Source organism: Ahaetulla prasina, chromosome 12 (assembly GCF_028640845.1).
Source record: "Ahaetulla prasina isolate Xishuangbanna chromosome 12, ASM2864084v1, whole genome shotgun sequence".
In the NCBI taxonomy this organism is placed as follows: domain Eukaryota; kingdom Metazoa; phylum Chordata; class Lepidosauria; order Squamata; family Colubridae; genus Ahaetulla; species Ahaetulla prasina.
Window position 1 is genome coordinate 6,978,028 of NC_080550.1, and position 22,973 is coordinate 7,001,000.

General features: G+C 47.7%; 2 protein-coding genes and 1 long non-coding RNA gene across 5 annotated transcripts in view; 1 reads left to right on the forward strand and 2 right to left on the reverse strand.

Annotated features, from left to right (window-relative positions):
• NKD1 (NKD inhibitor of WNT signaling pathway 1) overlaps nucleotides 1–8,089 on the reverse strand; it is a 99,832-nt gene extending 91,743 nt beyond the window's left edge. Inside the window, exons 1-3 of one of the 3 annotated variants that reach the window (XM_058154902.1) lie at nucleotides 8,000–8,089; nucleotides 7,653–7,685; nucleotides 7,166–7,311 (exon numbers count right to left, since the gene is read on the reverse strand). In XM_058154902.1, the coding sequence (XP_058010885.1) occupies nucleotides 7,166–7,311; nucleotides 7,653–7,685; nucleotides 8,000–8,024 (204 nt within the window). In that variant the 5' untranslated portion in view covers nucleotides 8,025–8,089. Of the gene's footprint in view, nucleotides 1–5,710; nucleotides 6,226–7,165; nucleotides 7,312–7,652; nucleotides 7,686–7,999 lie in introns of those variants that run through there. The other 2 variants (XM_058154903.1, XM_058154905.1) reach the window with 2 other exon arrangements.
• Nucleotides 8,090–8,126: 37 nt separating this feature from the next.
• LOC131184028 (uncharacterized) lies at nucleotides 8,127–9,778 on the reverse strand. The gene is made up of 3 exons (XR_009151902.1): nucleotides 8,984–9,778; nucleotides 8,627–8,659; nucleotides 8,127–8,268 (listed from the first exon to the last, which is right to left on the reverse strand). It is a non-coding gene; the product is annotated as an uncharacterized LOC131184028 (long non-coding RNA).
• Nucleotides 9,034–17,581, forward strand: LOC131184026 (uncharacterized). The gene is made up of 2 exons (XM_058154925.1): nucleotides 9,034–11,905; nucleotides 13,294–17,581. Exon 1 carries the CDS (start codon nucleotides 9,034–9,036, stop codon nucleotides 10,204–10,206), a length of 1,173 nt encoding a protein of 390 aa, XP_058010908.1. The 3' UTR covers nucleotides 10,207–11,905; nucleotides 13,294–17,581.
• The last annotated feature ends 5,392 nt before the right edge of the window (nucleotides 17,582–22,973 follow it).

Below are 22,973 nucleotides of genomic sequence, written 5' to 3' on the forward strand. Positions count from 1 at the left end.
CCAGTTTTATGTTGGATTATTTGGCCCATTCAGTTAATACCATCCACACAGTATGACTGAAACTTCAAACACCAGAAAAGGCAATTGAACAATAAACTTAACCCATATTTAAAAACAAAAACAAAAAAACACACACACCACCGGCACATTGGTCTACTCCAGGGGTGTCAAACCAGGAGTGAAATGCTCCCAGTTTGGACTGGATAGCCCGATCCGGTAGAACTGATAGCAAAAATCCCTGCCCTCTCCCCACGCCCAGCTGAGTCACGCAATCATCAGAGGGTTGGGGTTTTTTTATTTTTAAAAGCATGTTTTCTTCGGCCGAAAAAATGCTTTTAAAAGTAAAAAAAAAAAGCCAAAGAAGAGGTTGTAAAAAAAATGTTTTTAAAAGGCTCTGGCGATCCCAGCTGAGTTGCCTGATCATCAGAGGCTTTTAAAAGCATTTTTTCAGCCAAAGAGGTTGTAGAAAAAAGGCTTTTAAAAGTTTTTTTTAAAAACTCTGATGATTGTGCAGCTCAGTTGGGCACGGACAGGGGGAGGCGGGGGGGGGGTTGCTACTGGGTCTCCGAACCACCTGGTGCCATCGCTACCGGATTGGGTGATCCAGTCCGAACAGGGAGCATTTCACTCCTGCCCTTAACCATAGCCGCACTTAACAACAGAAATGTTGTGCTCAAATTTTGTGGTCGTATATCATGGACTGTCTGCAGTCAACATCATTCAACAGCCAGGCATTTAAGAATTTCTCCATCCGTCTCAATGAGAAATACAGAGCAGTAACAAACTTTGTAAAAGCTGAGGAGGCTGCCTTCAAGCATTTGGGAATTTTTTTTTAGATTACATACCATTTCTTCAAGATACGGCAAGTCCCTTAATTTATCAACCACTTAAATCACAGATGACCACAGAGGTTTCCCTAGATTGCTGGAGTCACCCTGCTCCACCACAGAGGCCTAGTTTCCCATCATGACGAAGGAACCGTGTTACAAAATCAAACACGTGGTTTATTCGCTCACCAGGGTTGCTTAGGGAAATTCGAGATAGTGAATTAAATTAATACATTCCCAACGTGGAATGTCTACTAACGTGAAAGGCTGGGTTCGCTCAACAAGTTTAGCAGGTCCATAAAGTCCTAACATCTCCATTAACATCATGTCAAGCTTTGATAGGAATTAATCTTGGTTTGGTTTGGGGTTTTTTTAAAAGCTTGTCACCTCTGTGAGAACTCAGCCTCCTATTTAGTATGTTACGCTAATCCTGGATGAGGAAAAACCGTATGGTGTAAAGGTCTGTGGAGATTCTCAATCATTCAGGCCCGTTTTTGTCCCAAAGATTTTCAAAAGGCAACTGGGCTTTGTTTTTTCATGAAGACATTTCGCTTCTCATCCAAGAAGCTTCTTCAGTTCTGTTGCACAGCTAAATGTCTATGGAGATTCTCAATCATCCACGTCATGGTTGTCTCAAAGGTGCTTTTCCAAAAGGCAGCTGGACTTCCTTTGTTATTTGTTTTCCTTGAAAACGTTTCGCTTCTCGTCCAAGAAGCTTTTTCAGTTCTTGGATGAGAAGTGAAATGTTTTCAAGGAAAAATATCAGGAAAGGCCAGTTGCCTTTTAAAAAAACACCTTTGCGGGGGCAGTTAGGTGAAATGTTAGGGCCTCTGTGGCTCAGACTGGTAAGACAGTCTGTTATTAACAGCAGCTGCTTGCAGTTACTCCAAGTTCAAGTCCCACTAGGCCCAAGGTTGACTCAGCCTTCCATCCTTTATAAGGTAGGTAAAATGAGGACCCAGATTGTTGGGGGCAATAAGTTGACTTTGTATATGATATACAAATGGATGAAGACTATTGCTTGACATAGTGTAAGCCGCCCAGAGAAGGGCGGGATATAAATGCAAATTTTTTTAAAAAATGTTAAGGCAGCAGGTTAGAAACCAGGAGACTGTGAATTCTAGCCCTGCCTAATGCGCAAAGCCAGTTGGGTGACCTTGGGCCAGTCACTTTGTGTCAGCTCTAGGTAGCTTCATAAAGGTAAATGTTCCCCTCGCACATATGTGCTAGTCGTTCCCAGCTCTAGGGGGCAGTGTTCATCTCCGTTTCAAAGCCGAAGAGTCAGCACTGTCCAAAGACATCTCCGTGGTCATGTGGCTGGCATGACTCAACGCCAAAGGCGCACGGAACGCTGTTCCCTTCCCACCAAAGGTGGTCCCTATTTTTCTACTCGCATTTTTTACGTGCTCTCGAACTGATAGGTTGGCAGAAGCTGCGACAAGGAACGGGAGCTCACCCTGTTACACGGCACTAGAGATTCGAACCGCTGAACTGCCGACCTTTCGATCGACAAGCTCAGCATCTTAGCCACTGAACCACCGCATCCCTTTCTAGGTAGCTAAGACAATGGCAAACCATTTCTGAAAAACCTTGCCAGACAGCCAAGGGGAAGTAGCCCAGATAGCTGCCAGGAATGAATAGTGACGTGAAGGCATATGCATACACAAATGCACACACACACACACAAAAAAAACACACCATTGGATTAATTGTCTATGGAGAATCTGAGTTATCCAGGTCATGGTTGTCCAACCACGGTGTTTTTTCAAACGGCAACTGGACTTAGTTGTTTTTCTTGGCAGATGTTTTGCTTCTCTTCCCATTCCTCCAATTGTAAACTGAAGAATTTTCCTTGGATGAGAAGCGAAACGTCTGAACTGAAGAAGCTTCTTGGATGAGAAGCGAAATGTCTTCAAAGAAAACCAAGAAAGTACAATTGAACTCTCGGGGGGAAAAGCACTTTTGGGACATGGAATGAATTTACTAACCACCTTAAGAGAGTTATGGAACCCAGTCATTGACTCCTCCTATGAAATATATGGTCTGCCATCAAGAGGCTTCTGAGGACAGAAACAAGAGGAAGCCTCGGAAATTTTAAAAGCTAAATCCTAATCAAGGATTATTCAGATAAACTCATGGTGTTTTAGGAAAGAAAAATCCTCCCAGATATGCATAAAACGATGCACAATAATTTTATGATTAGAATAGGAATAGGAATAGGAATAGGAATAGGAATAGGAATAGGAATAGGAATAGGAATAGGAATAGAATAGAATAGAATAGAATAGAATAGAATAGAATAGAATAGAATAGAATAGAATAGAATAGAATAGAATAGAATAGAATAGAATAGAATAGAATTTTTTATTGGCCAAGTATGATTGGACACACAAGGAATTTGTCTTGGTGCATAAGCTCTTGGTGTACATAAAAGAAAAGATACCTTCATCAAGATACAACACTTACAACAATGATAGTCATAGGGTACAAATTTAACACTGATACAACACTTAATGATAGTCATAGGCTACAAATAAGCAGTCAGGAAACAATCAATATCCCTATAAATCATAAGGATACAAGCAACAAAGTTACAGTCATAAGTGGAAGGCGATGGGTGATGAGAACAATGAGAAGATTAATAGTAGTGCAGACTTAGTAAATAGTTTGACAGTGTTGAGGGAATTATTACACTGGAGTCTAAATGGATATACAAAAATATCTGCCCAGATCCAATCCAACACCTTTTAAACTACTAAGCCACACTGCCTCTTCCGTAAACAATCCGCAACTGAATAGTTTGGCAAAGAACCAAACTTCCACATTGTCTGGATGAAAGTGACAGCTCTGCAATTTTGCATATATTGCAGAATAGCTCCTAGTATCTTTAAAGTTATCAAAGAAAAATCTATTGATTTTGCTTGTCCAAAGGTGGCAAAAGGGGTTCACGTGACCTTGGGACACAGCAAGGGTCGTAAGCAGTGGTGGGATTCAAATAATTTAACAACCGGTTCTCTGCCCTAATGAATTCTTCCAACAACCAGTTCACCAAACTGCTGAGAAAGTTAACAACCGGTTCTCCCGAAGTGGTGCGAACTGGCTGAATCCCACCACTGGTCGTAAGTATGAACCAGCTGCCAAGCCTCTGAATTTTGATCACCTGATCGCGGGGGGATAGGTCTCATAACCACGAAAAATTGTCCGCATGTCATTCTGTCAATGCCGTCATAACTCTGAACGGTCACTGAACGACCTGTAATTTAAGCTCTCAACAAGGTCAAATGAAGTTAAGCTAAGCAGTTGCATATTGTATGCCTGATGACATCAGCGCCATGTAAATGAGGCCATCTGCATAATTTGCCTCATTTGCATGATGACATCACAAGGCATGGAATGTCACTAGCCCCCTCCCCTCAAGAGACTCATACATGCATATGCTTCATTTAAATTTCAAATGCCAGGGGAATCTCTTATGCAGGACCACAGGGGTGTGCTGGGTGTTAGTAAGAGCTGTCTTCAGATGACCACGGCTTCCAGTTGCAGATAATAAATATCAGCTTCTTTTTTTTAAAAAAAAAAACAGATATAAAGCCCCAAACTTTGAGGGACATCTCTGAAGCTGCTTCAAAATCCCCATTTTGTCATGTATGCACACATTTTAAGGGCTGGGGTGGGGAGAGAATAAAGCCCTCCCCCCTTGCATCTCAGTCAGGGACAAGACCAAATTATAACCCTTCAATTATCAGGCTACAAACAAAACATTGTTTTCACTACGCCAAAAGCCGGCAGACTCTCTCTTAAAAGCATGCGCAGGAAAACCTTACAGCAAGGGTGGGAAACATGCAGATGTTTATGAACTTCAATTCCCAACAGTCCCAGGCAACCGCCTATCCCAAAAAAAAAAAAATGGATGACAGAAACTGGAGTTTTGGCAACATCTGGATGGCAACCGCTTCCCCATCTTGACAGAGTCCAAGGATGCCTCCAATTTTTCTTTTTTTTTTAATCCTTTCTTCTCTTTTCTAACTCTCTTGGAAGCGGGGAGGGAAGGGGGGGAAAAGCCAAGTAAATTCCAGATGTTCAGGAAAACACATTTGATATTTTTTTGCAAATTGGGGAAGAGAGAGATTCAAAGAAATACCGGATCGGGGGGGGGTCGTATTTTTACGGCACGTTTTGGCACATTTTACTCACGAAGTAGCCCGGCTGCAAAGCACTTTGAAAACTTCTAGTAGGATCAAAGCAAGGAACTTAAAACCTATGGCAAGCCTAACTGCAGTTTTGTAGAAAGAGCAATTTTTTAGCACTGTTGTGATAACAGTTCTACTACCCCGGCCTTCTCCAACGTGATATATCCACTGTTGTGTAGGATTAAACTCTTGACATCCTCACCCAGCATGTCACTGGAAATGATGGGAACTATATCCTGCATTCAGATAGTCCTCAATTTACAGCAGACCATTGAGTGACTGTTCGAAGCTACAACACTGAAGTGACTTGTGACCATTTTCCACACTTACAACCACTGTAGCAGCATCCCCTTAGTCCCGAGATCAAAATTCAGACAGCCTGGTAACCGATTCATATTTATGACGGTTGCAACGTCCCGGAGACATATGCAATCCCCTTTTGTGACCTTCTGACAAGCAAAGTCCAAGGGGAATTCAGATTCACTTAACAACCGTGTGACTAACTTAACAACCTCATGGATTCGCTTAAAATCACTGTGCCAAGACGTCATAAAATAGAGCAAAACTCACTTAACGTCTGCCTCAGTCAGCAACAAGGATCGTAAGCGGAGAAGGTCTGCTTCTATTTTTGAACCTAACAGAGGAGAGCATCTAAAAAGAAGAAGCTAAAGGCTCCTGGAAAAGAAAGGGTACCTCAACTGGGGGCTTCATTCACAAGCCACGTTTAGCTCAGCCTTACGGGTTCAACCACCGGCTGCCCTCGTTCGTGGGAACTCAGCCTTCAACACGGTTTACAAGCCATCATTGTTTCCATCGCACTTCACACCAAGCAAGCAAATCAAGAGCAAGCGGATCCATGAGTGATTCAGCGCAACATCTGGAAGATCAGAAGAGGCATCTTCCTTTTCCTTTCCCCTTTGCAGGGGCCCATCAAGAAGTCCTGGCCAAAGAAGACAACGCAACTGGCCACCTCCAAAAAACCCTCGGAAGGTTCCAGAGCCTTTCGGCAGCCAAGCCGCAAGGGAAGGAGCGAAGGGGACATCATCAACCAAGACACAACAAGGGAAAAAACCTGGAAGCCCTCCAGATGCCTTCTATCCTGATCTCCTGGACCAGGGATCTTATTCTCTGGGACTAGGGGAACTGAATTCACAAAACCTAGGAAGCCACTGGGTTGAGAACGTCAACAAGGAGCAGCCGTTCATAGGAAACCATCTTCCCCTGTCTAGGATGATGGGAGCTGTAGTTCCCATCGTGGGAGGGCACCAAACTTTAATAAGGAGCAGCAGCTCATAGGAATTAATCTTCCCATCTAGGATGATGGGAGTTGTAGTTCCCATCGTGGGAAGGTACCGGACTTTAATAAGGAGCAGCAGTTCATAGAAAACCATCATCCTCTGTCTAGGATGATGGGAGTTGTAGTTCCCATCATGGGAGGGTACCAAACTTTAATAAGGAGCAGCAGCTCATAGGAATTAATCTTCCCATCTAGGATGATGGGAGTTGTAGTTCCCATCATGGGAAGGTACCGGACTTTAATAAGGAGCAGCAGTTCATAGAAAACCATCATCCTCTGTCTAGATGATGGGAGTTGTAGTTCCCATCGTGGGAGGGTACCAAACTTTAATAAGGAGCAACAGCTCATATGAAACCATCTTCCTCTGTCTAGGATGATGGGAGTTGTAGTTCCCATCGTGGGAAGGTACCGGATTTTAATAAGGAGCAGTAGCTCATAGAAAAACCATCTTTCCCTGTCTAGGATGATAGGAGCTGTAGTTCCCATGGCGGGAGGGTACTGGAAGCAGTTGAGTGTACAAACAGGGTGGGCACCAGTTAAGATGTAACTCCCAGTCCTGGGAATCCCAGCAAAAGTAATGTTGATTCGGGCTTGGGTCCCCCCCACCTCAGATTCCAACCCCCAAGGTGTCCCCCTCGCACTCCCCGGGAAAGGAAGGGGGAGAGAAGAAAGCGCCTCTTCTTTCCTCCCCAACGCGCCTTAAAGACTACCCGGTCGAGCCATTTGCAAGCGGGCACCCGCGAGCCTTCGTTCCCAAGCGACAAAGGGGTTCCTCCGCTGTACCCCGAGCCCGGATGGAGCGGCCGAAGAAGAGCTGGGGGGGGTGGACGGCGGAGGAAGGCGAGACTCACCCTGGGACCGGAGCACTTGCCAAACGCCCGGTGGGGGCAGCCTTGCAGGATTCCCAAGTCGCCGTCGCCCCCGTTGCTTTTGGGGTTCACCGACCATTCCTCCAGCCCCTTCCGCGCCAGCGAGGCGTTCACGGCGAAGCTATCACCTGGAGGAGCAGAGCAAAACCCGGGGGGGGGGAGAAGTGGGCGAGGGAGCCCCCTTTCCTCCCTTACCCGCCCACCCCCTTCAAGCGGTCCCTCCACCACCGTCCCGCAGCCTTCCTCCACCCGGTGGGGGGGTGGGGTGGGTGTAAACCGGGCAGCAGCAGCCCGGGATCGGCCACCCACTGGGAAAGCGGCGGGCAAACTTTCCTCTCCTCCCACTCCCCGTCCCCAGTAGCCGCTTCGGGGTGTGGGGACGGACGTGCTCCCAGCCCTGGCCGGGAAAAGTTGGGAGGGTCCGAAATCGAGAGAGAGAGAGAGACCCCTCCCAGCCAGCCCCTCTTACCTTCGGGGTTCTCTCGAGGTTTGCAAGCAGCAGCTAACGGAGATCCGGCGGGGGGGAGGCCAAAAAGCAGAGGGAGGGGCGGGTTAAAAGAACCCCCAAAAAAAAGAAAAAAAGAAAAATAATGATGGTTAGATCCCCAAGCGTGGCTTAGCTTCTCCAGGGCTGTTCAGCTCCCACCCACCCCCCTGCAGCCCCATATCTCCCCGACGTCCCGTCCCCAGTCCGGCCGTGGGAACCCACCCACCCCCGCTTTCCCCACCCCCACCCAGCACCGCCTGCCCTCCCTCTTTCTTTCTTTCTTTCTTTCTTTCCTTCCTTCTCCGCCGCAACTTTGCAACTCAACTCACCGTGCTTGGAGTGAAGTTTCCCCATCTCTCTGCCCGGCTCTGCGCCCGCGATGGCATTGGAGAGCCTTACGGCCGGCGCTGGCTGGGTGGGTGGGGTGGACGGCGGAGGAAGGCGAGACTCACCCTGGGACCGGAGCACTTGCCAAACGCCCGGTGGGGGCAGCCTTGCAGGATTCCCAAGTCGCCGTCGCCCCCGTTGCTTTTGGGGTTCACCGACCATTCCTCCAGCCCCTTCCGCGCCAGCGAGGCGTTCACGGCGAAGCTATCACCTGGAGGAGCAGAGCAAAACCCGGGGGGGGGAGAGAAGTGGGCGAGGGAGCCCCCTTTCCTCCCTTACCCGCCCACCCCCTTCAAGCGTCCCTCCACCACCGTCCCGCAGCCTTCCTCCACCCGGTGGGGGGGTGGGGTGGGTGTAAACCGGGCAGCAGCAGCCCCGGGATCGGCCACCCACTCGGGAAAGCGGCGGGCAAACTTTTCCTCTCCCTCCCCACTCCCCCGTCCCCAGTAGCCGCTTCGGGGTGTGGGGGGACGGACGTGCTCCCAGCCCCTGGCCGGGAAAAGTTGGGGAGGGTCCGAAATCGGAGAGAGAGAGAGAGAGAGACCCCCTCCCAGCCAGCCCCCTCTTACCTTCGGGGTTCTCTCGAGGTTTGCAAGCAGCAGCTAACGGAGATCCGGCGGGGGGGAGGCCAAAAAGCAGAGGGAGGGGCGGGTTAAAAGAACCCCCAAAAAAAAGAAAAAAAGAAAAATAATGATGGTTAGATCCCCAAGCGTGGCTTAGCTTCTCCAGGGCTGTTCAGCTCCCACCCACCCCCCTGCAGCCCCATATCTCCCCGACGTCCCGTCCCCAGTCCGGCCGTGGGAACCCACCCACCCCCGCTTTTCCCCCCACCCCCCCACCCAGCACCGCCTGCCCTCCCCTCTTTCTTTCTTTCTTTCTTTCTTTCTTTCCTTCCTTCTCCGCCGCAACTTTGCAACTCAACTCACCGTGCTTGGAGTGAAGTTTCCCCATCTCTCTGCCCGGCTCTGCGCCCGCGATGGCATTGGAGAGCCTTACGGCCGGCGCTGGCTGGGTGGGTGGGGGGTGGAAGGGGGGGGTGTCCCGCCTTCTACGCTCCCTCCGCCCCGGTAGAGCGGGGAGGGAGAGGGGGGGGTCCCCTAAGTCAGGCAGCGGGGAAGCTGGCTCCGAGTCCCGGTTGCAGCCGGCGAGGCGGCTCCTTCTTCTGCCGCTGTTGCTGGTTCTCCTCCTTCTGCTTCTTCAATCTTGCCCCGTTTTAGCAATCCACGTGCTTCCTTCCTCGCCCTCCGGGGATTTACTCGCGAGGAGCAGGGGGCAAGGAGGCGAAGGGGCTGGAGAAGGGGCGAGCGCCGGCGGCCGTTTCTTCCATCCGGCGGCGGCGGGAGCAGCAAGGAGACCCGAGCGCTCGGGCGGAGGCAGCGGCAGCTGTGCGTCTGTATCTCTCTCTCTCTTCTTTCTATTCCTCTCTCCCTCTCTCTCCTGCTATTCGACTCTCTCTCTCTCTCTCTTCTTTCCCTCTCTCTCTCTTTCTCCTGCCACTCGAGTCTGTCTCTCTCTCTTCTTTCTTTCCCTCTGTCCCTCCCTCTCTCCTAACACTCGTCTCTCTCTCCTTCTCCCTTCTTTTTATTCCTCTCTTCCCCTCTCTCCTGCTACAGCATTCTACACTCTCTCTCTCTACCACTCCAGTATCTTTCTCTCTTCTTTCTATTCCTCTCTCTCTCGCCACTCGAGCCTCTCTCTTCCTACTCTCTCTCTCTCTCTTTCCTCCTACTCGAATCTCTTTTCTTTCTTTCCCTCTCTCCTCTCTCTCTCTCTCTCCTCCTACACGAATCTCTTTTCTTTCTTTCCCTCTCTCCTTCTCTCTCTCCCGCTACTCGAATCAATCTTTTCTTTTTTTCCCTCCCTCCTGCTAGTCGAGTCTCTCTCTCTCTCTCTCTCTCTCTCTCTCTCCCCTTCCCTCCCTTCGTTCCCCCCCCTCCAGTCTTTTTTTTTTCCCTCTTCCCAAAGACAGAGGCGGTTACGAAAGACTTTCCTGCACCCACCAGGGGCCGTGATTGACACCTCATGGAGATTAGACCACTTGCAAGGCAACCTCTGGATGCCGATTGGAGGCGGGCGGCAACATGAAAGGGCTCTTTTGGAGTCTCCAAAAAAAAAAAAAAAAAAGGCAGCAGCCACCCAGCCCTCCTGAAATAAAAGGAGCGGCGGCGGCTTTGAGGTATTTCATTTCCAGCCAGGCGCAGGCAGCAGAACCCAGAGCCACGGAGGAAGGAAAGGGAGGAAGGCAGCAGGCAGGCGCGCCAGCTCGCCGCCCGCCCGCCTCCGCTGGAGACGGCGGGGTTTTTCTCCTCCTTTTCGTCTCCTTCTTCCCCCCTCTGCCAGTGGGGATCGGGCGAGGGCGAACCCCTGTTGCTCTTTGGGCCGCGATGGGCTGGCTTGGAAACTTGGCCCCCCTCTCCTCTCCCTTCCCTCCCCATCCCATGCGCGCCTGCAAGGGCTGAGCCCCGACTTGGAATCCTGCGCGCACGGTCGTGGGAATGCATTTTCTCCGCTCTCTTTTGCCCGCGTCGGTAGCTTCCCTGGGCAGGCTTTACCAGATTAATAGAGTGGGAGGGTACCTTGGAGGTCATCTAGTTCATCCCTCCCGCCCAAGCAGGAGACCCTACTACCATTTCGGACAGATGGTGTTTCAGTCTCTGCTTGAAAGCTTCCAGTGATGAATAGGATAGGATAGGATAGGATAGGATAGGATAGGATATTGGAATGTGGAATAGAATAGAATTCTTTATTGGCCAAGTGTGATTGAACACACAAGGCATTTGTCTTTGGTGCATACGCTCTCAGTGTACATAAAAGAAAAGATACGTTTGTCAAGAATCATAAGATACAACACTTATTGATAGTCATAGGGTACAATAAGCAGTTCCCACAACTTCTGAATAACAGAATAATAACAGACTAACAGAGTTGGAAGGGACCTTGTAGGTCATCTTGTCCAACCCCCTGCCCAAGCAGGAGACCTGCTGACACCATTTCTGACAGATGGCAGTCTTGAAAGCCTCTAGTGATGAAGCTCCCACAACCTGCAAAGGCAACTTCCGTTCCATGGGTTGATTGTTCTCACTGTCAGAAAATTTCTCCTTATTTCTAGGTTGAATCTCTCCTTCATCAGTTTCCATCCATTATTTCTTGTCTGGTCTTCGGGTGCTTTGGAAAATAGATGGACACCCTTCTCTCTGTGGCAGCCCCTCAAATATTGGAAGACTGCTATCCTGTCTCCCCTGGTCCTTCTCTTCACTATACTGGCTGTGCCCAGTTCCTGCAACCGTTCTTCATATGTTTGGAGAAAGGGGGTGGGGATTTGCCATGGGGAAATTCTCTAGACTTGCAACACATGTGAAATCCCAGTTCCTTGAAAGCATGCAGAGTTTGTACGACAAAACCCAGGATCAAAGGTTTCCCAGTATCATGGCTTCTAATTCTGGGACACAACCCTACCCCAGCGTTTATAAATCATGAGGGTTGGGCTTGCGGGTAAGGCTAAGCTGTCAGTAGTGAATTCCACTTACCTTTGCTACTGGTTTGGAACTGGTGAGCATGTGCGTAGACAGAACCTTCTGTGCATGGCGCAGAGCATCCGTGATGACGTCCGGGCGGGTGGGTAGAGCCTCCCGCCACTGCTACTACTGGTTCACCCGAACCAGTAGAAACCCACCACTGTAAGCCGTCCTTTGTGGCATGGCAACCGCACCTTGATTAGATTCGGGATGGATAAACCATGGTTTACAACTAAGTTGGATTCACCCAACACACCAAAGAAAGAAATCAGGTTACACAGTTTAGCTGAGTGCTCAGGACCAGAAAACTGTAGGTCTAGCGTCGCTGTGCAGGTAAGTCCTCGACTTAACAGCCATTTGTTTCATGATGATCAAAGTTACAGTGGCCCTGGGAAAAAAAACATGGTTTACAGCCAGGCCTCGCACTTACGACCGCCGCAACATCTCCAAAGTCACAAGGGGAAAATTGAGGCGCTCGGCAACCGGCATCGATTTGCAACAGTTGTACCATCCCAGGATCATGTGACCTGGGGAGGGGATGTTCTCAGATCAGCGAAGTCAACGGGGGAAACCAAATTTGTTGAACAGCTGCATGATCTGTTTAATGGCAGTGATTCACTTAACAACCACGGCAAAAAATGCTAAACTCGGGCACACTTAACCGCCTCGCTTAGCAATGGAAATAGTTGGCATAAGTCAAGAACTACCTTGTAGTAAACCCATCAACTTAGATCAACTTGTCTATTTTATTTACTGACAGTCCTTGACTTGAAACAGTCCATTGTTCGAAGTTACAACGGCACCGAACAAAGTGACTGACGACCGTTTTTTCACACTTAACGACGTTGCAGCAGCCCTATGGTCACGTGACCTACATGTGGACATTTCACAACTGGGTTAATATTTATGACGGTTGCCATGTCCCCGGGGTCACGTGATCCCCTTTTGCGACCTTCTGAGATGCAAAGTCAATGGGGAAGCCAGATTCACTTAACAACGGTGTGACTCGTTGAACAATGGCAGCGATTCGCTGTGGCCAGAAAAGTCATAAAACGGAGCAAAACTCACTTTAAAAAATGTCTCACTTAGCAACATAAAAGGTTGGGCTCCATTGTGGTCGTAAGTCAGAGGTCTTCAAACTTGGCGGCTTTAAGACTTGTGGACTTCAACTCCCAGGATAGCCGGCTGGAGAATTCTGGGAGCTGAAGTCCACAAGTCTTCAAGCTGCCAAGTTTGAAGACCTCTGTCGTAACTCAAGGACAACCTGCATTCGTATTCATTCTTTATTCTATTTTTCAAATGACTTGAGGCAGCGAACATCTCCTATTTTCCCTATAACAACAACCCTGTGAGGTGGGTTGGGCTGAGCGAGAGAGACAGAGCAACTGGCTCAAAGTCTCCCAGCTGGCTTTCATGCCTAAGATGGAACTTGAACTCATGGTGTTGTGACTCGTCCTCCCTCCTCTCCTCAGCCGGGCCCCTCCCATCTCCAACTGGGCCTTTTATCAGAGTCTGAGTCTGATAATGAAGATGAACGGCCTGTCATGCCTCCAACCCCCGGCCCTGGCCCCATGCCCGGAGAGGATTCCAGGAGTGAAAGGAGTAGCCCAAGAAACCTCACTCATACAGTGTGTGTTCCTTTGGCTCAGCCTTCAGAGCAGGAAGCCAGCCAGGTGCTGGAATTACTCGGGCCTACTCCCTCTGACCCCTCCCTTTCCCAGAAGCTGACAGCAGATCCAGCTGAAGACAATTCACAGTGGGAGGACCCTCGCTTCTGGAGATCTGAGAGGTGACGCCAGCAGAAGGAGGGGTGGGGCAGGCCTGGATAAATGCTGAGTTATGGAGCCACACCCCACAGCCTATATAAAGGACCTGCTTTTGCCATTCCAACTTTGAGTCAAGCAAAGTCTTATCGAGTTGGCTGATACCGGACCCTATCGCTGAAGTCACAGCTTGGACTCCTGCCTGCCCTGATAAACCTTGAAGGAACTTGGCAAGCTGCAGAGGCTTCGTTGCCAAGTTTGTTACGGACTTCTTTGGCTCATTCGTCAGAGTGTGGGTGGGACACGACACATGGTAAGTTCATAAGTTCTTACTTAAGGGCCCTTCCATTTGAATTCCTCTTCCGTTGGCCTGACAGGTTGCCCCAGACGGCTTAAAAAGGTTTTGTCACAGGAGCAAAAAATACACAGATTTACACAAACCTCGGTGCAACGCATACCTTCCCTGCTGTCACAAGCTCCCGTTGAATGACCTAGTTAGAATTGTATCAATCCTTTGTCGTAGTTCTGGATCTCCTTTCTTTGTACAAAGGGAGTACAAACAACCGAGCGGAGTTGAAATATAATGGCGCCCCCCCAAAAAGGCACCATTCCTTGCTAAGGGGGTTTACGCATACAGATTTCCTGCTAAGCCACAATGGGGGTTGTAGAGAGTTGTGCGAATCTATTGGGCTTTGGGGGGGGGAAAAATCAAAGACTGTGATTGGGTGGCTTTCTCCAATGTCAGCATCCTCCAGGCAGGCGGGACTTCCAAAGCAGAGGTGAGATTCACATCATTTACCTACCGGTTCGCCCAGCATTGCAAATGTCAGTGCATGCACGCGGGGGCTCGCTTCATTTGCATGCGCCACCTCCAAGCTGGCTTCGCTCACACGTGCCACCTCTTTGCACATGCCCAGTCTTCCACACATGCACTTTGCTTGCTCGTGCACTTTCCACGCATGCGCCCGGCCTCAAAAACATGGCTAAATATGACAGCAAAGAGCCAAGGCGGATGGCCGGGCCCATCCGCAATTTCCGCTACCAGTTTGTCAAAACCGGTCTGAACCGCCTGATTACCCAAAGTCAGAAAGCCTCAGCAATGGCCATATATCTACAGGGCACCCTTGGCTGAGTGTATTCTATCAACCCTGCGAATCGTGGGTTATTCCATAAATACGGTTCGACAGCTCACCTGAATCCAACTGGTTTTAATCTCTGCATGAGCATAACGCTTTTGTGGCACCTTAAAGAGTGATCAATTTTACATTCATGTTAGTCTTCCTCGATAAGAGTGCCAGTTTGGTCTGGTGGAAAAGGCAGCAGGCTAGAAACCAGGAGACTGTGAGTTCTAGTCTTGCCTTAAGCATGGAAGCCAGTTGGGTGGCTTTGGACCAATCCCTGGGAGATTGTGAACTCTAGTTCTTAGGCATGAAAGCTAGCTGGATGACTCTGAACCAATCACTAGGAGACTGTGAATTCTAGTTCTGCCTTAGTCATGAAAGCTAACTGTGTGACTCTGGACCAGTCACTAGGAGACGGTGAATTCTAGTCCTGCCTTAGTCATGAAAGCTAGCTGGGTGAGTCTGGACCAGTCACTAGGAGAAGATGAATTCTAGTTCTTAGGCATGAAAGCTAGCTGGGTGGCTCTGAATCAATCGCTAGACGGTGGTGAATTCTAGTCCTGCCTTAGTCATGAAAGCTAGCTGGGTGGCTCTGAATCAATCACTAGGAGACGGTGAATTCTAGTCTCGCCTTAGTCATGACAGCTAATTGGGTGAGTCTGGACCAATTATTAGGAGACTGTGAATTCTAGTTCTGCTTTAGTCATGAAAGCTAGCTGGGTGACTTTGAGGCAATTACCAGGAGACTGTGAGTTCTAGTCACCCTTTAGACATAAAAGGGTGATTTTGGATCAGTTAATCCCTGTCAGCCCACAAACATCAGGCCCACAATACGGTGACCAGCCAATTGGTCAGTTCCTATCATAACCAATGTTATCAACGTTTGATTGTTAAAAAAAGAAACCAGATCCTTCACTTTCTGGAAAACATTAGGAAGAAAAAAATAATAATTTTCATTGATCACGATGGAGATATAATCCATTGGTAATCAACCTTGCTAATTTTTCTAGTGCCACAAAATTCTGTCCCATCCCTCAAAAAAAAACCCTCACTTAAGATAGGTGTCTTTTTCTGGAAATAGTGAGCGCGTGTCTGTACAAGCTGCGGATTTATTAAGAGATAAACCTAAACCAAAATATATTCAACTCAGACACAAACACGTAGTGGGGTGTGTGTAAATATATATATATCGCTCTCTCTTTCATCATCATCACAGTGGCTTAAAAGAGCGATGCGTAAAAATAACTCGAGTTCAACCTGAGCACAAACTGGCAATTTTGGCTCAAAACGAGCAGGAGTTAAATACTCTCTCTGTCAACATATAAATGCACAGTAGCCCTGCCGAGGAACCTATCTGGGGAGGAGAAGCTAGAGCCTGCCAAAACGTATCAGAAGCAATACAGTTCCCCATCCTGTTACAGAAATTAAGTCTTAGATCATCTTTTAACCTCAAAGCAGATGGACGCAAACCCATCAGCTACTTTAACTGCCCTTTCAAATGCTGTATTCACACAACCCCCTTCCAACCAGTGGCTGTCTTTACATGCCCTGCTAACTGTGATTTACTGAATGAATCCAGTTGCTTGGGTACTCGCAATTTGGGTTGTTAGCTAGTTTATTCACATTTTAAGTAAGTAGGCTGTGCAAACCCAGCCAGCCAAGGTCAGTACAAGCCATGATATGACAAGTTACTTGTCCCCACTCTGAGGACAGCTATAGCCAGGGTTCTATTGTGGTTAGTATGAAGGGGAATTCAGCTCCAAGTCCCCATTTATTCCTGGATTTGGTCTGTCTCAGATTGGATTGACACAACACAAACAATTACAAGCAAATACACATACTGCAATGGGTACAATAGCAATTAACAGTGTCAAACTATTTACTAAGTCTGCACTACTATTAATCTTGTCATCGTTCCTATCACCCATCTCTTTCCACTTATGACTGTATGACTGTAACTTTGTTGCTGGTATCCTTATGATTTATATTGACTGTTTCCTAAATTGATTTGATTGCTTATTTGTACCCTATGACCAGAGGTGGGTTTCAGCAGGTTCTGACCAGTTCTGGAGAACCGGTAGTGGAAATTTTGAGTAGTTCGGAGAATCGGTAGTAAATGGGGCTGGCTCAGCCCCCATCTATTCTCTGCCTCCCAAGTCCCAGCTGACTGGGAGGAAATGGGGATTTTGCAGTAACCTTCCCAGGATTGGGGAGGGAATGGAGCTTTTACATATCTTTCCCCCACCACGCCCACCAAGCCACGCCCACCAAGCCACACCCACAGAACCCATAGTAAAAAAAATTGAAACCCACCACTGCCTATGACCATCATTAAGTGTTGTATCTTATGATTCTTGATGAAGTTATCTTTTCTTTTATGTACACTGAGAGCGTATGCACCAAAGACAAATTCCTTGTGTGTCCAGTCACACTTGGCCAATAAAATTCTATTAGACTTATACTTATATGCCGCTTCACAGTGCTTTACTGCCCTCTCTAAGTGGTTTACAGAGTCACCTCGGAAGAATGGAAGTCTGAGTCAACTTTGAACCATTGAGAATCCAACTGCTGGCAGTCGGCAGAATTAGCCTGCAATACCGCATTCTAACCACTGAACCATCATGGCTCACTAAGGCAGGATTAAAATTCACCACATCCTGGTTTCTAGCCTGGTGCCTTCGGAGGGTCTCTTAAAAAGGGAAACAACTTTGCAACGTTTTAAATTTAATATCTTACCAAGCCTCCCATCTTCCATGAATGGACAAAGGCAGATTCAGGCTAAATGTGCCAATTTTCCAGCGCTATGTAAATTTTGAAATGTTTGAGATCTGGAACACCCCTGGAAGCCAGAGGCGAAATCATGACATCATTGGCAATCAAGTGCTCCCATTTTTAAGAGCCTTTTTGCAGCCTGCCAAGCCACGAAACACAACAGAGCTTGCTTTCCATCCCAAGAACTCCTGCCATTCTCTCCTTGGTGCCTGGGACTTTTGGCCTCCTGTCAATCTTCCTCCCTTCCTTTTCCTTCCCAGTGAACAAAGCTAGATGTCTTGTCTCTTGGGCGGCATGGAGGAGGTAGCAGCAAAAGAAATATTTGGATGGGGGAGGGGGAAAGAGGGCAACGGAAAACCTGCAGAAGTTGAGAAAGTACAATTCTCTTTTTTCCCCCCAATATACTTTATTGAACTTTTATTACATTAAAAACATAAAAAATTATATCACTTAACAGCTATTTGTGGTGTTTTTCTTATAACAATACTCCGGGCATTATTTACAAAAATTAAATTGTGCGTATTTATATTCTTGTTTTATCTTTTGCTTATACTTAATAATTAACTATTTTTAATCTGTCTCCGTTCTATCCATTTATACCATTGTTCTCATACACTATAGAATATCGATGCCTCTTTATCTTTTAAACTCAGTGTTAATTTGTCCGTTTCTGCACAGTTCATGACCCTTTGGATGACAAGTTTCTCTGTAGGTATACATGGCTGTTTCCAACATTGAGCAAAGGCCATCCTGGTGGCAGTTAATATGTATAGTACTAGGTATTTTGTGCTCTTCAGATATTTTTTTTTTTGAAAATCCCCAATAGAAAGAGTTCCCGTTCTAATTCTATTTCTTCACTAGTAATTAGAGAAAGTACAATTCTCAACCGCCCTAGCCAAAATAGCTGCTGCTGAAGGATGCTGGGAGTCATAGTTCAGAACTGGTTATAGGTCAACCGTTGCTGGAGGAAGCAGAATAGAAAGCAGTGTTTCTCATGCTGGCTGGGGGATTCTGGGAGTCGAAGCCCACACACCACATTTGAGAAAAATACTGATGTAGAACAACTGCCAGTCTCGCAATCCCTTATGCAGGAATCTCCAACCTTGGCAACTTTACAGTAGTGGCCAAAATTCTGGAAACCTTTTGGGAAAAGTGTATTTTTGAGGTTTGATGGCTAATAACACCACTTTTTTTTTGTTTTTGGAGTTTCTAGATAATCCTTTTCCACTGCTGGAACGGCCTGGGAATAGCCCAGACCTTCACCCAATTGAAAATCTATGGAGCTGACTAAAGAAACTTGTTAGTCAGAAGCGACCCAGCAATAAAACCCAGTTAATAGAAGCCATCATTCAATCTTGGTTTCGCATTATAACAGCTGCAGAACTAAAAGACTTGGTTCACTCCATGGGAAGATGTTGTAAGGCCGTAATTCATGCTAAAGGTTACCCAACTAAGTATTAACTGACATGGGGATCATTTTTGTATATCTCATTTTTTCTATGGTGATAATTTTTGTACATCTCATTTTTTCTACGTGTTTCACTTTTCTACTTTATACTGTAACTGCTATTCTAATAGCAAATCCTTCATAAAAGTGATTGCATCACATTCTTGATTCAATTATCTTTCCATTGATATATAATTTTAGGGTACTACGCCAAAAAAAGTGGTGTTATTAGCTCGTTTTAGAAAATACACTTTTCCCAAAAGGTTTCCACAATTTTAGCCACTACTGTACAACTTGACTGGCTGAGAAATTCTGGGAGTTGAAGTCCACAAGTCATAAAGTTGCCAAGCTTGGAGACTCCTGCCTTGAGAAAGAGAACGATTTTTCTTTCCTCTTCCTTTCAGCTATGGAAGAGATAGAAAGCGTAGGGAAAAATCTTACCATAAGATCATTTAAAAACCTAAAAGGTAACGGTAAAGGTTCCCCTCGTACATATGTGCTAGTCGTTCCCGACTTTAGGGGGCAGTGCTCATCTCCGTTTCAAAGCCGAAGAGTCAGCGCTGTCCGAAGACATCTCCGTGGTCATATGGCCGCCATGACTCAACGCCAAAGGCGCATGGAGTGCTGTTCCCTTCCCACCAAAGGTGGTCCCTATTTTTCTACTTGCATTTTTTTACGTGCTTTCGAACTGCTAGGTTGGCAGAAGCTGGGACAAGTAACGGGAGCTCATCAAACCACTGAACTGCCGACCTCCCGATCGACAAGCTCAGCATGTCAGCCTCTTAGCCATCTTAGTCACTGAGCCATCGCGTCCCTTTAAAAACCTACTTACCCACATATATAACATGGCTCTCTTCAATAAGTATTTGAACTGAAGAAGCTTCCTGGATATGAAACGTCTTCAAGAAGAAACCAAGAATGTCCAGTTTCCTTTGGAAAAAGCACCTTTGACACAAACATGATCTGGATGATTGAGAACCTGCATGAATAATTCAACAAGAGGTAGTATCAATATATCCCCCATCCCAATCTAATCTAAAGGCATATTCCCATTCATTCACATGCCAACCTCGGTATCACGGTTCCAATAATCAGTCAAATTGCATTGCAGGTTATAACACCCTCACCTAGAAAGCATCTAGAACAGGGGTGTCAAACTCGATTTCATTGAGGGCCACATCAGGGTTGTGTTTGACCTCAGGGGCCAGGTTGGGCGTGGCCAGGGTGAGTGTGACTAGCATGATGTCACTTGTGTCCGGGGGGGGCGGAGAGCGCCTGTGGTGGCCCGAGCGCTCTGCCAGCGAAAACAGGTTCCTGAGCTCCGTTTTTGGCTGGGATGGTCTCCTGCAACCCTCCGTCAACGAAAACAGAGCTCAGGAGGGCTACAAGCAGTCCGGTCCTTTGCTATTTCCAGGGAAGCTGCGCGGGCCAGATCTAAGCACCCTGCAGGCCGGATCTGGCCGCTGGGCCTTGAGTTTTGACACCCCTGATCTAGAATATCTTCAGAAAGGGGCCTCTGGTGGCTCAACGGACTAAGTCTGTCTGTTATTAACACAGCTGCTTGCAATTACTGCAGGTTCTAGTCCCACCAGGCCCAAGGTTGACTCAGCCTTCCATCCTTTATAAGGTAGGTAAAATGAGGACCCAGATTGTTGGGGGCAATTAAGTTGACTTTGTATATAATATACAAATGGATGAAGACTATTGCTTAACACATTGTAAGCCGCCCTGAGTCTTCGGAGAAGGGCGGGATATAAATTCAAAAAAAAAAAAAAGTCTCCTTGATCAAGAACCCTTGAGGCGTCCTCAAATCCAAAGATCTTTGTTCCATTTCATCGAGCGATTTTTCTGGCACTGATGAAATCTGGACCGCAAGTTGTTGTTCAAAAAAAAAAACACACCCCATTGTGAGGATTTGAGGAGGGGGTGGCGGAGGAATGCACAGCATCATTACAATGAGGTTTTAACCACTTTCAGATACAAAGTCGTCTCTCTCTCTCTCCCCCTCTCTGCATCCCCTCTTTCCACACACACAGACAGTCACTTCAATGGAGCATGTTAAGAAGTGAAATATTAGAGTAAGGGACACCATTCATAAAACTGTAATAATGATGAAGAGGGCCTCTCATTTAACCCGGTGACCGCAGTGGAATTTTCTTTTTTCTTTTTCTTTTTTTCTTTTGGAAGGGTTTGGGGTCTTCCAACGCAGACAGTGGAGTGGCTGTGAGTTTTCCCCTCCATTTGCCTTTCATTCGAACCAAACAGGCGAAAACTTGTGCTGAGAGCTGACGCGGAAAAAGAACTTTTGAGCATCCGAGGGGCTAGAAACCCATTCTCAGCCCGTGCTCTGAAAATAACCATGAAAACCAACATTCGAACAAGGCATTTCCCCCCCCTTCCAAAAAGCGCACTTCAAAGTTTTTTTCTTTTTTTTACACGCCCGTTTAAGATGGGAGCCGTTACTTGTGGCTGAGCACCCTCCCTCCCCTTCCCGCGAAATTGAAAGAGACAAGGAACGATTTCCTTCTTCCTTTAAAGGGAGGCGGAAAAAGAAAGGAAGGCGATGGCTCCCACCCCAACTTAATAAATAAAAATAGCAGGTTGAGCTTGATTGTATCCCCATGTTTAGGAAACGCGGCTCCTGGATTGGGTTCTTCGGAGCTGTTAAGAAAATCTTCATAGATCAACTGTGTCAGGGACAGCTTGCTAATTGCTGAACCGATCCGGTCAAAAGTTCCACAAGCTGGTACATAAATAAAGCAACACTGTGGAACAAATGTTTAGATCTTCCTTCTTTAAAAAAAAAAAAAAAGCTGATACCCTCCCGTGTTGCTTGCAGAAAGATGTTTCCTTTGGATCCAAGAGATAAATAGATGAGAGATAAATAAATTCCACTTGAACAGAATAACAGAGTTTGGAAGGGACCTTGGAGGTCTTCTAGTCCAACCTCCTGCTGAAACAGGAAACCCTAAACCCTTGATGGCCAACCTATGGCATGTGTGTGTCGTGCCCCACTCCTCCGCTGACGGCCGGGTCAGGGAAATCCGAATCAGGCGTGCCTCTGCAGCTCTGCCAAAGTCCTAGCAAAGTCCTCAAGGCAGGCAGGAGACCAGAAAGTGACTTCAGCAAGATATGTTCGACTTTGCCTGACTCAGAGACTGCCAGAAAGCAGATCCTTTATATAGGCCATGGGGTGTGGCTCCATGACTCAGCACTTATCCAGGCTTGCCCCTCCCTTCCTTCTGACGCCGCCGCCTATCAACTGTTCTGAAGCAAGGGTCACTCCAGTCGGCAGCTGTTGGTAATTGACCTCCCTCAGGCTCACATGCTGTGAGGGAGGGGGAGGGGTCTAGTTGCTCCGTTTGCCTGGGCATGGAGCCAGGGCTGGGGCTGGGAGGTGCTTCTTCCTCCTCAGCCTGTCTGGGCATGGAGCCAGGGCTGGGGCCGGGAGGCATACTAGGACATTCCTCGGCGTTCGGAAGCAGATAAGAAGGCCCCGGCTGCAGTGAGAGCGGGCAATACACAACAGTGTGCCACAGGTGACACACGGAGCCATATCTGTGGGCGCATGAGCGTTGCCCTAGCTCAGCTCCAGCACGCATGTGGGTGCCAGCCAGCTGGTTTTCGACCGTTCCTGGTGCACTGGAAGTCAGGAAACGGACTGTTTCCAGCCTCTGGAGGGCCAGTGAGGAAAGCCATTTTTGCCCTTCCCCAGCTCCTAGAAAGCCTCTGGAGCCTGGGGAGAGCAAAAAAATGGGCCTTCTGGGCCCACCGGAAGTCAGGAAACAGGCCATTTCTGGCCTCTGGATGGCCTCTAGTGGTAAGGCTGGTTTCACCCTCCCCAGGCTCCTAGAAAGGCTCTGGAGCCTGAGAAGGGTGAAAAAGGGGTCTAGTGGGCCCACCGGGCCATCACGTGCCAAAAGGAAGGGGAGCAAGGAGGGGCGCGGGTGCATTAAATTATGGTTGTGGGCACACGCACATGCAAACCCCCCCCCCAACGCTCTCTCTGCTTTTGGCATGCAACGGCAAAATGGTTAGCCATCACTGCCCTAAACCATTCCAGACAAATGCTTGTCCAATCTCTTCTTAAAATCCTCCAGTTGTTGGAGCACCCGCAACTTCTGGAGGCAAGCTGTTCTACTGGTTCATTGTTCTCACTGTCAGGAAATTTCTCTTAGTTCTAGGTTGCTTCTCTCCTTGATTTAGTTTCCATCCGTTGCTTCTTGCCCTGCCTTCAGGTGTTTTGGACAATAGGCTGACCCTTCTCTTCTTGATGGCAGCCCCATTGATACTGGAAT

Coding starts and splice junctions, on each gene's coding strand:
- LOC131184026 (XM_058154925.1), top strand. CDS start 9,034: ATGGCATTGGAGAGCCTTACGGCCGGCGCTGGCTGGGTGGGTGGGGGG.